This window comes from Rhamphochromis longiceps, linkage group LG11 (assembly GCF_057381845.1).
Source record: "Rhamphochromis longiceps isolate RC_006_pf linkage group LG11, R_longiceps_female_GT1.1, whole genome shotgun sequence".
Classification (NCBI taxonomy): Eukaryota; Metazoa; Chordata; class Actinopteri; order Cichliformes; family Cichlidae; genus Rhamphochromis; species Rhamphochromis longiceps.
Window position 1 is genome coordinate 37,378,629 of NC_140567.1, and position 16,066 is coordinate 37,394,694.

The following is a 16,066-nucleotide window of genomic DNA, read 5'->3' on the forward strand; positions in this document are numbered from 1 at the left end:
AGGGCAGACACGGAAGTCCCGCCCCCAGCCGTCACCTTGAGAAATTACGCAACAGTTTGACGCGAGAGCCGCTCTCAGCGGAGCTAATTAGAAACAGCGGCAGCCTTTGAAGTCTTTGTGCACACACACTGTCTGCTTCCCCTCACCGAGGCTTCCACACGGACAGCGAACAGCCAGGGAGGCCCGGAAACCTGCTTTTTCATTTAATTTAGCTAATTTATCTTTTTCTGCTTGAGCTGCACAGGAGCGCGCGTAATTTGCATGAGCCACACGGGAAGAGGGGAATGGAGAGAAGAAGAAAACCTTCCCTTCTATTTGCTGTACTTGTAGACAAGCACATAACAAAAGCACACAGGGTACGGCCTATTTACTGCTTTACTGCAGCTTATATTGTTGCATCCAAATTGCACAAAGCTTGCCCACTTACAAAAACAGGCTAGCTCCAAAGGAATAAAGAATTAATCTCATAAAGAGATTGTGAAATTTGCACTACCATCCTAAAATTATGACACATACTCTCAGTGTTGAATATAACACTGAAGAAATTGGATCTATAAAACCTAGAGAAAGCTTATTTCATCTGAAATTCGGTGTCCAAGCCCTGAAAACTTACTGTTACAGTGGGGCAAAAAAGTATTTAGTCAGCCACCGATTGTGCAAGTTCCCCCACTTAAAATGATGACAGAGGTCAGTAATTTGCACCAGAGGTACACTTCAACTGTGAGAGACAGAATGTGAAAAAAAAAATCCATGAATCCACATGGTAGGATTTGTAAAGAATTTATTCGTAAATCAGGGTGGAAAATAAGTATTTGGTCACCTCAAACAAGGAAAATCTCTGGCTCTCACAGACCTGTAACGTCTTCTGTAAGAAGCTTTTCTGTCCCCCACTCGTTACCTGTATGAATGGCACCTGTTTGAACTCATCATCTGTATAAAAGACACCTGTCCACAGCCTCAAACAGTCAGACTCCAAACTCCGCCATGGCCAAGACCAAAGAGCTTTCGAAGGACACCAGGAAAAGTATTGTAGACCTGCACCAGACTGGGAAGAGTGAATCTACAATAGGCAAGCAGCTTGGTGTGAAAAAATCAACTGTGGGAGCAATCATCAGAAAATGGAAGACATACAAGACCACTGATAATCTCCCTCGATCTGGGGCTCCACGCAAGATCTCATCCCGTGGGGTCAAAATGATCATGAGAACGGTGAGCAAAGATCCCAGAACCACACGGGGGGACCTGGTGAATGACCTGCAGAGAGCTGGGACCAAAGTAACAAAGGTCACCATCAGTAACACACTACAACGGCAGGGAATCAAATCCCGCAGTGCCAGAGGTGTTCCGCTGCTGAAGCCAGTGCATGTCCAGGCCCGTCTGAAGTTTGCCAGAGAGCACATGGATGATACAGCAGAGGATTGGGAGAATGTCATGTGGTCAGATGAAACCAAAGTAGAACTTTTTGGTATAAACTCAACTCGTTGTGTTTGGAGGAAGAAGAATACGGAGTTGCATCCCAAGAACACCATACCTACTGTGAAGCATGGGGGTGGAAACATCATGCTATGGGGCTGTTTTTCTGCCAAGGGGACAGGACGACTGATCCGTGTTAAGGACAGAATGAATGGGGCCATGTATCGTGAGATTTTGAGCCAAAACCTCCTTCCATCAGTGAGAACTTTAAAGATGAAACGAGGCTGGGTCTTCCAACATGACAATGATCCAAAACACACCGCCCGGGCAACAAAGGAGTGGCTCCGTAAGAAGCATTTGAAAGTCCTGGAGTGGCCTAGCCAGTCTCCAGACCTCAACCCCATAGAAAATCTGTGGCGGGAGTTGAAAGTCCGTGTTGCTCGGCGACAGCCCCAAAACATCACTGCTCTCGAGAAGATCTGCATGGAGGAATGGGCCAAAATACCAGCTACTGTGTGTGCAAACCTGGTAAAGACCTATAGTAAACGTTTGACCTCTGTTATTGCCAACAAAGGTTAAGTTACAAAGTATTGAGTTGTATTTTTGTTATTGACCAAATACTTATTTTCCACCCTGATTTACGAATAAATTCTTTACAAATCCTACCATGTGGATTCATGGATTTTTTTTTCACATTCTGTCTCTCACAGTTGAAGTGTACCTCTGGTGCAAATTACTGACCTCTGTCATCATTTTAGGTGGGGGAACTTGCACAATCGGTGGCTGACTAAATACTTTTTTGCCCCACTGTATACCCATAGCTGTTGATTATACTCATTATAGATTAATTAATAACCTGAATAGTTTTTCTGCTGAATCTAAGTCTATAAAGGTGACATAGAGCCTTTTGCCTTTAAACATCTTATTTTGACTCTAAATCAGCCTAAAAACGAAATATTTTCAATTAATCCCCACAAGCAAAGATTTATCAGGATGGAGAAGATAAAATGTCACATTAATGCTGACTAGTCAATAATTACATGAGGACATAGTGGACAATACAAAAACAGTGTATTGCCACGATATTATTTTTATTAATGTTTTGTTTTGGAGGTTTATGTTGGCAGACTTAATGTTGGAGAAATACAGAAAGTACACCTTGTTTCAGTTTTTTAGGTTTTAAATATCATCGAGTAATAAAATCATAGAACCTCAGATGAGCAATAAGCTATGACATATTACTCAGGGCCATTATTTATATAAGCCAAAATGCAGATGCAGCATGTGAAAAATGTGCTACACCCTTAATGTATCCATAGTTATTATTGTGAATGCCTCTACACAAACACAAGTTTTGGAGGTCTGTTAACACAATGGCAAAGGCATCCCAGCAAATTCAGCCCAGTGTCAGAGTAATGCTCAGAGAAACTCTAAAAAACCCAAGAGCTCCATCTAAGACAGTTAGCATGTTAAATTTCATGACAATAGAATCAGAAAACAATTGAAAAATAATGACTTGATGGATTTTTAGAGAAAGCTTCTTCTCCATAAAGAACACATCAGTACAGCTAAGGTTTAGAAACTTTAGTCTGATCAAATCAAAAGACTTCTGGATCAGTGTCCTTTTGAACAGATGAGATGGGTACTCTGGCTTCCTCCCACCGTCCAAAGACATGCAGTTTGTAGGGAAATGTCCATAGGTGTGAATGTGAGCGTGAAGGGTTGTCTGCCTCTGTGTGTTGGCCCTGCGACAGACTGGTGACCTGTCCAGGGTGTGCCCCGCCTCTGGCCCTATGACAGCTGGGATAGGCTCCACCCAGGAGAATCCATAAAAGATCCATAAAATCAAAAATTCAACTGAAGACTGTACTTAACTTTTCCTCTCTTTGCTTTTCTCTCTGTGAAATCCTGAACTCAAAGGAATATCCTGCTGATCTCATGAAGAACTGCAACTCTATCTCTATCAGCAGACTGAAAGATTTGCTAAGAGACTCACAGGCTTATAAATACTGACGTCTTTTCGTGTTTGGTGCTCATCGGTGCGTGGAAGTGTTGTGGGGAGTGGAGAGGCAAATTAGCTTTAAGGTAACTCTGGTACAACGTATCAAATGACAATATTTATGTTAATATTGCGCAGGGTCACTTTTCAAAAAATGTCAATAAAAAAATAAAAATGTATGGATCCCAGAAGTCCCTTCTGAAGCAAGTGACCTTTGACAGAGTCTCTGGTCAGTTATTTTAAAGCAGTATCAAAATGTGCATGTCTAACATGTGGCTACTAAATGGTGCACAGTAGCCTGGTAGAGGTTTAAAAAAGTCAAACATACACTACCAGTAAGAAGTTTGGACACACCCTCTCATTTAATGGTTTTCTTTCTTTTTCTTACTTTATATATTGTAGATACTGAAAACATCAAATACATGGAATTATGTAGCAAAAAACAGAAAAATAATTCTAAATATGTTTTATATGTTAGATTCCTGGAAGTAGCCGCCCTTTCCTTTGTTGACAGCGCTGCAAACTCTTGGCCTTTTCTCAGTGAGCTTCATGATGTAGTCACCTTAAATGGTTTTCACTCACAGGTGTACGTTTGCCAGAGTTCAAACGTTACGTTGCAACTGGTTCACATGAGCACCGCCCCAAGAGCAAGAGTCACCTCTGCCGCTAAGGATAAATTCATCTGAGTTACCTCAGAAATCACAAGTTAACAGCACCTCAGATTAGAGCCCAGATAAATGCCACACAGAGTTCCAGGAGTAGACACATCTCTACATCAACTGTTAAGAGGAGACTGTGTGAATCAGGCCTTTATGGTCAAATAGCTGCTAAGAAACTACTACTAAGGAAAAACAACAAGTAGAAGAGATTTGTTTGGGCCAAGAAACACAAGGAATGGGCATCAGACCAGTGGAAACATGTGCCTTGGTCTGTTGACTCTAAATGTAAGATCTTTGGTTTCACTCGCCGTGTCTTTGTGTGACGCAGAAAAAGTGAATGGTCTCTACATGCATGGTTCCCACCGAGAAGCATGGAGGAGGAGGTGTGATGGTGTGGGGGTGCTTTGCTGGTGACACTGTTGGAGATTTATTCAAACACCTCCAGGCTGTGTAAGGGCTGTTTGACGAAGAAGGAGAGCAATGGAGTGCTGCACCAGATGGTCTGGCCTCCACAATCACCTGACCTGAACCCAGTGGAGATGGTTTGGGATGAGACTGACTGCAGAGTGAATGCAAAAGAACCAACGAGTGCTCCGCATCTCTGGGAACTCCTTCAGGTCTGTTGGAGAACCATTTCAGGTGAAATGGCATTCAGCTCATTTCATTCATTTCATTTATTTATTCATTTTCAGGCACAACAAATACCTATATTGAACATAAAATACACAAAACAAAAAACAAAACTTGCCTGAAAAAGGAGTGGGACGAAGAAAACTTATTAAATCCCACCCCTATACTCACTCACTCAACGAGAAAATTCCAAGCTTGTGCAAAGCAGTAATGTGCTTTCATAGTTTTGATGCCTACAATTTAAATACTCATGAAAATAAAGAAAAAAAACATTAAATGAGAAGGTGTTTTCACATTTTAGACTGGTAGGGTATGTTGGTATATGTTCCGCTGGCACAGAATATTTATGTTTTGTGCACTGTATAAAAACAGTGGACGTCTTTTAATTATTTCCACACATTTATATCGTTTTTACTCAGTGTGCATTGGTGTGTTTCTTGAGGCTTTATTTTAACTCCAATTTAAAGAGGAAGTTTGTGTCACGGTCTCTGTAAAATGAGCTTTTGTGCAAATTATGCAGGGTGAGAGTTTTAATGCAGACAGTTGATTCTGCTCATCTGAGCGCAGCATTTTCAGTTGGCTGGAGAAACCTGCAGACGGCCGACTTCTTCTGTCTGCGGGGACCGAAGAGGTCACCTGGACGAGCGAGAACACGTTTCTCCCACTGGAAACACTGAGCCCTGACAAACAGAGTATCTGCAGCACGCAAGGTGAGCATATCCATTCAGAAGACTTGCAATACATGCTTGTTTCTTGTTGCTCATACAGACAAGTGGCAAATTAAAGGAAAAAACCAGAACCACTGAACCCTACAGAGGGGGAACTCGCTGTAGGCCCCTGCAGTGGTGATCCACTTCAAATCAATACAAAGTTATGCAGAAACATCAGCTTAATGATTAAATATTTTTGTCCTGGTGGGAGTGGGCTCTTCCATGATGACATATCCCCAACCACTGAAAAGTCTTAAGAGGGTGAAAATGATGCAAACCACACGCTGTAGCCTTTGCCACAGTATGCGACTCAATCTGATCTCAATCTAATTGATCACTAATCCATGTGGGACTTTGCCCTCGACCATTATCATCAAAAAAACAGATAAGGGAAAACATTTTTTTTTACAGTAAATATGGTCTTGCCCAAATCAGAGATTTAGAGAGTTGCTGCCAAACAGCACTAATGGTGTTTGTGGAGGCTCAACGCTTCATTTCAAACACTTCATTCTGGTTCTTCCATTCATTTGCCACTGGTTAGTGTGCCATGAAAAACAGCTGGTTGGTTTCTATCAGCAGGTTGAAGTCCAGATGTGGTGTGTGTCCTGAAAAGTCAATAAATGATGTTGATCGCAATGCTTCTTTGTGGCGCTGAGGCCTTGGACTCAGTCAGGTCCTTCCTGTGTGATCTTTTGTGCTGAGCTGGAGTTGTTCTTGTAAGAGGTCTGTTTGTTTGCCTAAAAGACAAAGCGTGATGTATTTTCATACAGTAACATTTACATGAATTATCTATTCTCGGTTCAACAGGACTCTCACCTGGAGGCTCCGGCTGCTGGAGTTGTTCTCATCCCGCTGGCACAGCAGATGTCGTGGTGCTTCATCGGGGCTGCTGCCTGAGCTACGCACATCTCCCAAATTCAAAAACAGAATTTTGGACACCAGACAAGTCACAGACAAGCACGTGCTCCTCAGTACAGACCAGCCGTTTAACATGAAGGACGGGATTTGTCCCACTAAACACGGAGGGGACGTCACGGACAGCTTCAGGACGCTCGCAGAGATTTCACTCGTGTCTTTAACCAAAGCGCTTTTGCGGATGTGTGCAGGATCTTTAATCTGAATTATTTTAGAGCATTTATTATTTCCAGACAGTCTGCTCGCTAGTACGCGCACCAGCGCACGCGCACTCAGCTGCGCCTGCGCTGGAGATTGCGAAAGTTTTGGGTAACGTAATCCACTCACTTCCCTGGAAACTTTACCCCCCACTCTGTCCGACCTGTACGAAACAATCAGCCTTCTTCCCACCAGGACCACCACACACTCTCCGTGTGGAGAAGCCTCCGCCGCTGACGCCTGGTGTGAGCCGCTGCGCTCGCCCGGAGAGTCGCGCAGCGCCCCGCCGGCCAGTCCTAGGCCGTACGCCGAGCTGGCAGGCCGCTTGGCCGGCGGATTCCTCGTCCAGATATTCCCCCGGCACCGGAGAACAGCGGACAGGGCAGAGGCCGAGGGGGTGGAAGCCATGGTGATCGGTAGCGTCCACGTCTCTCCTCCTTAACGCCAGCCTCCGTCTAAACACTCACATAACCTTCAGAGGTTTATTTGCGTAAGGAGCGGGTCAGAGGAGGGTGGGGGGTTTCTTCTAGTCTGGTCCACGCGACTATATTTGCCTCGACTGTGACAGTGGGGGGTTCGTGTGGGTGTGTCTTTAGGCCAGAGCAGAACAAGCAGCTACTTTACACCCCGGAGTGGAAACACTGGATGAAAATGAGACAGATTTAGCAGGTACTCGGATGCAGAGTATGGAACGCCAGGACTGCCATAATGAATTAATTAAATACACCATTAAATAATTAATTAAATGTGGCAATAATTAATTAAAATTGGAATTAATTAATTAAATAAATAGTTATGACACATGTAATTAATTAATTATTGACACATTTAATTAATTATTTATGTATTTCACATTTTAATTAATTATTGACACATGTAATTAATTAATTATTGACACATTTAATTAATTATTTATGTATTTCACATTTTAATTAATTATTGACACATTTAATTAATTATTGACACATTTAATTAATTATTTAATGATATATTTATTTATTTCATTTTGGCAGTCCTGACGCCTGGCTCTCGTCATGAAATAATTTTATCTGTCAGCCTCACCCATCAAACTCAGGGGGCGGGGTTAACGCTGCCCATGCAGCTTCTCTAACATTTGATTGGTTGCCGTGCAAAGTAAGTCAAAACAGGTCGATCCTAGAAAATCGATTGCTTGTGTAGACTTGGGGCAGCCAGTTATCCCAGAATGCAGATCAAATCACAAGCAGCAATGGTGGTGGTGTAGTTTTAAAATACCCCGTTTTTCTGTCACCAGCTACACTTTTAACAGTGTTTTAGCCGCGAATGTCGCGACGTATGTCTGGTCAGGTTGTCAACATAGAACATGTTTGCAAAAGTGCTCAGATGTTTTCAGAGATTTCACTAGCTCTGCTAACAGTTAGCATGCAGAGTGCACCGAGGGGGTTACGTTAACCGGTTTGTTTACATATTCCACTCTCCGTGTTCCACATGTTGCATTCGCAGATTCTCATTTTCACCGAACGATCGTCTCTTTCCGCCTGGTCTTGTGTCTCTGTGCTTCTGTAACATAAAGAACGAGCTGACATTTTTCTCACGAAACCAGCGATCAGCTCAGCAGACCCTCAGTTTACCTGCATGCATCCTCCTCCTCATCTGTCAGCTGTTTAACACCTGCTGCTAATTCAAGAAACACGCCTAGTTACCTGGTGATAGTCACAGTTTAACTGGGCAGCCGGTGCTCGATATAACGCAATGTCAGCGCATTTTTCTGCACAAGATAAGTAAATATAGTGTTTTCCCCGAGCGCAGAGCTGCTGGAGCTCGTTTTCTTACAGAGCACTTTATAGGCGAACAGCTTTATCAGCGGCTGATGTCCAATCACCGGCACACAGCTTTCAAACCTCAGCTGAGTTTTAGCTCTCAGTGGTTAAACGCTGGACTTCATTCACTCAGGTTCTGTCTGTCGGGTCACGTTTACTTCGCTGTTTTATTTACAACTGAGCAAATCGGTTTGGCTGAGGTTAAAGTTACGTTTCATAACTGCATAGTTTCACAGACGTTTAATGGTTCACTGGCACATGTGTTAGACTGAACTATCATCTAAATATCATCTGTTTTTTAATAGTTATTCAACTGTATTCTAAGCACCAGCTGTCTGTTAGAATGTGATTTTTTTTCTCTCTCTGTTGGCAGAGGTATAAAAATGCGCAGGAAAATCTGACATGCATGGCGAACTTCACCGACGATATTTAGGGAGGAATAAACACACATCAAACATAAATGAACCATTTGTCTGTCTCCATAATTGAGAGAATTTTCTCTTCTTATGTCAACACTCTCTCTCTCTCTCTCTCTCTCTCTTTTTTTTTTCTTTTTTTTTGCTTTTTCGGTCATGTTATGTTTACCTGTCAAAGGCTTGTTACAAACTATGAAACACATTGTGCAGACTTCTGGATGTTAGAAGAAAACTAATACTGCTCATGAATGAGACTAAAGGCAGGAAGGTGTCCTTTAAAACTAAACATGTTAATAGGACCTCCCTGTTTATATCATAGTTTATGATATAGCACGTGTATTTCAGTAATAGCCTGCTGAGGCCACTATACGTGCTGGCCTCATATCAAATGTGAAGGCAGACTGAGTCTATGTTTGACGTTTTTTATATCTAATCTTCCTTTTCAAACATTTAAACAGCAGCGAGTCTGCAGCTGAGGGAATACAAATTCAAATTGTCGGAACAGGTTTGCTCGTTTCTTGGATTCATTTGGTGATTTATTAAATGTATAACTGTTATTCTAATCTGCTGCTGAGTCTCTTACACTTTTCTTTATGCTGTATATTTTCACGTCTCTGGAATAGTTGGCAGTTAGATAGTCAGCTGGGAAACTTTGTGTTAACTCATGGAGCTGAGGATATCGTGGATATGCTGACCTCGCTGCGTGGTGTACAGAGCGAGGTCAGCATGATTAATATTCACAATAAAAATATTAGCCGAACATCATGAAGTCTATATGTGTTTCATAGTGTCGAACAACCTTTGTACAGTTAAAGCCAGCAGTTACTACATGACGGAAACACCAACGTTATCTCTTTTATGTGTTTATACACAGGTCACGCTGATTACTGAACAAAAACCCAAAGATCAGATGTTAAACAGATTTATTTGCTCTCTCTCCTCCTTAAACATGTTTTTAATGTTAGTTATAATTCAGAATTGGTGACTGAAACACGTAGGACACATAAGAACATCAGGAAATAAAACATCGATAAATATAACCTCAGTAAAAGAAGTCAGCGGGGGTTACTACAGCTGTGTACCGGGGCCTGCGCTTTGTCGGTGGGATTGCTTGCGAGGCGAGCGGGTCTATCCCACGCTTTGCCGTGAGACTGGGACGACATCTCCGAAATCATCGAAACACTTTTGCAAAGAGGCTGTATCTTGACAAACCGACCAGACACATGAAGATTAAACCACTACATTCTCGGCTAAAAAAATATTAAAACGGTATTTGGTAACACACAAACAGGGTTTTTCAAAGCTCAGTTCTGTTAGCTTCCACATGCCGGTTGTTGTGTGCTAGAAACAATGGCCACCAGGCCAAAGCAATGGTTTTGACTCGATCAGCGTTAACCCCGCCCCCTGAGTTTGATGGGTGAGGCTGACAGATAAAATTATTTCATGATGAGAGCCAGGCGTCAGGACTGCCAAAATGAAATAAATAAATATATCATTAAATAATTAATTAAATGTGTCAATAATTAATGAAATGTGTCAATAATTAATTAAAATGTGAAATACATAAATAATTAATTAAATGTGTCAATAATTAATTAATTAAATGTGTCAATAATTAATTAAAATGTGAAATACATAAATAATTAATTAAATGTGTCAATAATTAATTAATTACATGTGTCATAACTATTTATTTAATTAATTAATTCCAATTTTAATTAATTATTGCCACATTTAATTAATTATTTAATGGTGTATTTAATTAATTCATTATGGCAGTCCTGGCGTTCCATAGCAGAGGGACTGGGAGACAAATGCAGTTTAGGTTTTTGAAGTAAATCAAAAATGGGCACAGTTGCCCCGAGTGATCGATTTATACGATCTATTTCTTCTCCTAAAAATAAAAAAGTAGTAGTGTGACACTCGAAGATCTGAGAACCGGTCACAGGGGGCATCGCGGGTCACAAAATTCTACATGAATAAAAACTTCTGTTAATAAATAAAAAGTGACTCTGAAGAAACGCACAAAACAGCAATAAACAAGTTTCACCTACTGAATATTCTTTTTTCTCTTTTCGTTTATCATTTCCATTTAATGTGGAAATAGTATAGTTTGCACTTCAATTTCATTTCAGTTAATTTCCAAAATGAATTCGATTCTTTTATTTAACATGTTTAAATGCTTTTTTTTTTTTAAACTAATGTAAAGTTTTTCCAGACTAACCTTTGGTCGTTACGTTCGTTATAGTGACCTTGGTCAGGACAATTACATAATAGTTGGAGCTGGACAATGAATACAAACATAAACGCAAACATTTATTGAGAGCACTTCCTGAAGGGGGCGCTACAGGTTAAGCTAAAATGCCCTCAAAAAAGATTTTATAAAGATTTCTGTACTGTGTAAACTTTATTGTCCTACTTTTTTAAAAAGCAATTCATACCGTTTCTGTAGTGCTGTTGTATAATGTTACAAAGGTTTGAGTAAGCTGAGCCCACACAGTCCTTGCTGTAAGCTTTTCAGGATTTAGGCTGGAGTGACATTTCTATTAGACTCAGCACATGTTGTTGTGTTTTTCCCTTTGTTTATCAGATTTAATACAGTTCATTTCTGATGAAGTGATGATTTTAAATATTTGTTAAATCCAGACAGTTTAAAGTGGTCTTTGCCATTGGAAATAGCTGGATACTGTTAAGACATGGTTTCCAGGAAAGACGGGGTACAGGTTTTTAAGTATTTCTCTTTTTCATGTGTCAGATGTTATGACCCAGAATGGACACTATTACTATTTTAACTACACCCCTCTGGGACGTTGCCCAGTGTCCCCCAGGAGGAGCTCTGGGTGAGTGGACGCTCAGTGGGTTAAAGGTCAACACTGATCCTCCAGGTCAGTTATGAGTCTCTCTTGAAACCCCTGACTAAGTCGATACCTTACAGCTTATCGCCGGGGTGGTACCCTCTAAAGTGTGACTGTTTCTGGTTTGTACTTTACAGAAAGAAGTTTTGAACTTTTACTTTTAAAATCATTCGTTGCAAATATACATAAGAGTCACAGAATGAAACCTGTCACACTGACTCAAGAGAAATGTCTGTGGTTTTGTACAAAAGACTCACCTGCAATTCTTAACACCGGAATTTTTAATTCCCTGTTGCCCTGTACGAACATTTCCCATCTGACATCACTCACTTCTTTACTTCTTACTGCTGAAGTTAAAAAGCCTGATCCTGAAACAGGCCATCAAATTAAAGTTTTCCATGTGCTGATTTTAAATGTTTTTTCACTCACTGCTTGTTGCACACATTCCTGATCCACCCTACATCAAAGTGATGGATGACATGCTGCAACTGATCCTCCCCAATCAGCCAGAAAAATGCCACAAAGGGCGTGACGCCCGTGTTTGTCAAACAGGCTTGTCATCCTAAAAATCCCGATATGCACAGCTGAGAGGAAGTTGCTCAATCCACCCTGTTAGCAGGTGTGTTTACACGGTTAAAGGGGATCAGGTGTCTAAATGAAGCATGAGGGCTTCTGAAAAGAAATAAGCAGCAGGTGTGTATCAGTAGAGGACAATCTCAAATATGCCTTTATTTGATGGATATGTTGAGAAATACTTGCAAATATATAAATCATCTGTGGCATCTGTATGTACAATGGGTTTGGACTATAAACAAAATTAGTTAAGAACTATAAACTCTGGTTTGCGAGATCAGCGTTCAATCCAGAGATCTTCCCAACCTTTCATCACAGAGTGTAGTGCATTTCAACATTTACAGCTTACTTGATCTGTGCACAAGGTTCCTTTATTGTGTTCAGCCGCTCTCACGGTGAACACAAACACCTTCAGAAAAGAATAAAAACAGGAAACACATCAGTCCCTTTTCCTTCATGTGCACCTGCCAGTTCTTTTGTTTTTAAAAAAATGTTGCTCTCCTGGTTTTCCTTCATTTCTCCACGTGACCCAAGCTTGAAGGAGCTCAGTTTGTACTTCACCATTATAAACACAAGGTGTGCAAAGTGGAACAAGGGTCACTGGAAGTTTTGTGTGATTCTCTCTCCTTGTCCACTTCATCTCCCCAACCATCACCCTCCACAGTCCTGTCCTTGACATGGACGCATCTCTAGTTCATGGATTTTGCTGTGAAGTGTTGTTTGATTGTGGACGTGGGGGACGAACGTTGTTCAAGGACACAGTGGGTATGATCACAAAAGCCAGAATTCCCACCAGCATGAGCGCCACAGTGATGGTGATGATGGTCGCAACCACTGCGTAGTAGCACTGATCTGAACGGAACATCCTGCGCAGGCGACCTCTCATCCTGCTCGGAGGTCTGCCTACATCCACCACAGTGGTCGGGGTGATCCCCTGCTCCATTGCACTTAGCTGGAGGTTCCTGCTTGGTGCCGCCTGAGTGTCTTGACTCTTGGTAGGCAGACTGAAGACATTAGGCCTGCTCGGGCTGTTGGGAGGAGGGTTCTTCAGCATCAGCTTACCCTGGCTGCGCTTAAAGCGGATGGACAGCGCCCGCTGCATATCTGAAGGGAGTTTGCTGATGATGTCCCGATTGTTTCCCAGACGGGGCAGGTCCCGGCCGCGAGGGAGCTCAGTCACCTCTCGGCACACGGGGCAGGACAGGGTCTTGAGCTCAGGTGAGGTGACGTTGATGCGAGCCAGGCACTCCAGACAGAAGGTGTGCCCGCATGCCAGCAGCTTTGGGGTCTTGAAGACATTATCGTAAGTGCAGAAGCACACAGCGCACTCTGTGTCCTCCACGTCATTTTCAGGGGGTTTCATCCTTCTCCGATCGCTCTCTCCGTCTCTCTGGCGCCGCCCACGGCCCTCCTCGCTCCTTCCACGATGCCTCCTTTCTCCACGGTTCCTGTCTGACTCTCTTCTCCTCCCTCTTTCCGTCCTCTCAGAGTCAGAACTCCTCGATCTCCTCACTCTTAATGATTTCTCTTTTTTCCGGTGCTCCTCCTTGCTGTTCCTGTCATTCTGTCCGAGTTTGGGTTTGACGTTAGGGGCCTGGGGCTGCCTGGCTCCATGGCTCTCTTCGGCCCTGCTGTTTCCCTCCCCACCATCACTCATACTGGAGTGATGTCAGAGGTAAAGTGCCGTCTGGAATTCGACTCCTACCAGTTTCCCAACAGCTACTGTGGAAAATTAAACCTCAGATGAGCTTATTGGCTCCCAAAATCAAGCAGAGCAGGAAGTAAGCCACAGGAATTTACCTGCAGTCACCACTGCTGCTTCACGGTGATGAAGCAAGAACGCCTAATCGCTGGCTGACATCTCGATTGTATTGAAATGCTGTTGTTATTCAACATGTATGTGCTGCTTTAGTCTTGACAATGGATAAGTTGCTATATTTGTTTAGTAGGTTTTCCTGCACAGAAATTGTGAGGAAACATGAGCCGGGAGTGCGTCAAGTGGAGGCTGGACTTCTGAGAAGCAAAACTGGGACTTCTTTGTAACGCTGCAGCAAATTTTCATTGTACCCAGTGAATTTACTTTTTTAAAAAAGTTTTAACACCAACAAGAGGCTCAGAATTCACATTGTTCACATTTGTTTAAAAAAAAAGCAGCGCAGACATGTTGGCAAAGTTGCAAGAATTCCCACTTCAGACTTTTTATGATTTCATGACTTTTGAATGGAAGCTGGTAAGTAAAAAAGAAAAAAGAATTTGTGCACACTGACCTGTGAGGTAGATGACTGCCGGATCAGTTCGTCAGAGTTGATCTGACATGTAATCCAGTCGTGTCAGTGCAGTCAACACTGCTCATGACTAAACGTCATAACTAAAAACAGTGATTGTTTTGAGCTCCCTGCTTCCCTCTTCTGTTCTTATCTTTGCTCTTATATCTACTTTTCTAATTGAGGACTCAGCATTGTCTCCTCCTCCTCTGAACCCTCCCCCCTTTGCCACACTTCCTCCCGCCCTCCTTTTTCTCGTCAGACCAGTTCAACCAGCTGCTATTGTTTTCATTCGTTTCTCTCTCTGTGGACTTTATAGATACTTTAGTTATTTACTTAAATGACCCCATGTGGCCACTCACACTGAAAGAAGATGCATGAAAATGACATTGCACCCCAGAGAATCATACTAATGTCTCCCTCGTGTGCAGACTAACCCCGTGTCACATATCAGATCAGGTACCTGTAGCATCACATGATAGAAGCACGTCTTGTCTCGCTGTTTCTGATTCTTAGTGTGATACAAGTCATGACAGACAACAGTCACCGTCAGGAAAATTCCACTCTGGCTCCATAAAGAGGATGACAATGCATCTTTGTGAACATACAGCATATCAGCATGTCATATTTGTCATTCCTCTGCCACAGTCTTGTCACTTCATGGTTTTACAACTCAAACAAGATCAGCTACATAGCTTTTCCTCACTCCACAGGCCCGCAGGTACTCACTCTGTGCCTGAGAGCCACACAGCTCGAGACAATAACTACACCAGATTCAAGTCTTTGACATTAAATGCTCAGGATTTTCTATGAGTCTGTTGTGGCCAGTGCAACCCTCTACGCCGTTGCATGCTGGGGGGAGTAGATTGAGGGTTGCTGATACTAACAGACTCAAAACTGATCTGCAAGGCCAGCAATGTTGTAGGGATGGAGCTGGACTCTCTTGAGGTGGTCTCGGAGAGGCGAATGTTGTCCAAGATAAAGACAATGTTGGATAACACCTCCCACCCACTCCATGACGTGCTGGCCAGTCACAGGAGCACGTTCAGTGAGAGACTGAGATGACCAAAAAGCACCACTGACCGACACAGGAACTCATTCCTGCCTGTGGCTCCCTGTACAACTTAACACACTGTTTACTGCAATAGCTGCACCCTTTTGCACATCATGCTCTTCTTTCTTATTCAGCTATTTATCAATAAGTGACTTATATGTATGTATATATTGTGCCATTTCTTACTTTGTGTATTGTCTGTCTTTGTTACTGTTTGTACTGGAGCACTGTAACCAAAATATTTTCCCTTATGGATCAATAAACTACTCTGAGTCTGAAGATTAACAGTGCAGCACAACTGCACATCGTAGAGTTGTGTTTGTCAAACAGCTCAACAATCTTCTGAAAATACGTCACGCTTTATATAATAAAAACATGAATGCACATAAAAGTCAGCATTCCTTTGCCAGGTAGCGTATATGCCTTGTTTTGGCTTAAACAATCAAATAAAATACGCCCCTTACAAACCAGAGGCCTTTCTGACATTAAAACTTCTTCTTCCGATTGTGACTTTCCTGAAAATAAAACCAGACGAGCAAACAAGTTGAAAAGGCTGCAAATACTACTGCGATGAGTAATTA

General features: G+C 42.3%; 2 protein-coding genes across 3 annotated transcripts; both read right to left on the minus strand.

Annotated features, from left to right (window-relative positions):
- Positions 1–3,745: 3,745 nt before the first annotated feature.
- Positions 3,746–7,069, minus strand: LOC146659932 (uncharacterized). The gene is made up of 2 exons (XM_085423905.1): positions 6,228–7,069; positions 3,746–6,148 (listed from the first exon to the last, which is right to left on the minus strand). The coding sequence occupies exons 1-2, from the start codon at positions 6,930–6,932 to the stop codon at positions 6,077–6,079; spliced, it is 777 nt and encodes a 258-aa protein (XP_085280031.1). The 5' UTR covers positions 6,933–7,069; the 3' UTR covers positions 3,746–6,076.
- A 3,706-nt stretch (positions 7,070–10,775) lies between these two features.
- Positions 10,776–15,945, minus strand: rnf183 (ring finger protein 183). Of its 2 annotated transcripts, none has more exons than XM_085423909.1 (2): positions 14,435–15,945; positions 10,776–13,886 (listed from the first exon to the last, which is right to left on the minus strand). In XM_085423909.1, the coding sequence occupies exon 2, from the start codon at positions 13,822–13,824 to the stop codon at positions 12,862–12,864; it is 963 nt and encodes a 320-aa protein (XP_085280035.1). In that variant the 5' UTR covers positions 13,825–13,886; positions 14,435–15,945; the 3' UTR covers positions 10,776–12,861. The 2 variants fall into 2 exon arrangements, with proteins under 2 accessions (XP_085280035.1, XP_085280034.1); XM_085423908.1 differs by having other exon boundaries at positions 10,777–13,889.
- Between the last annotated feature and the right edge of the window lie 121 nt (positions 15,946–16,066).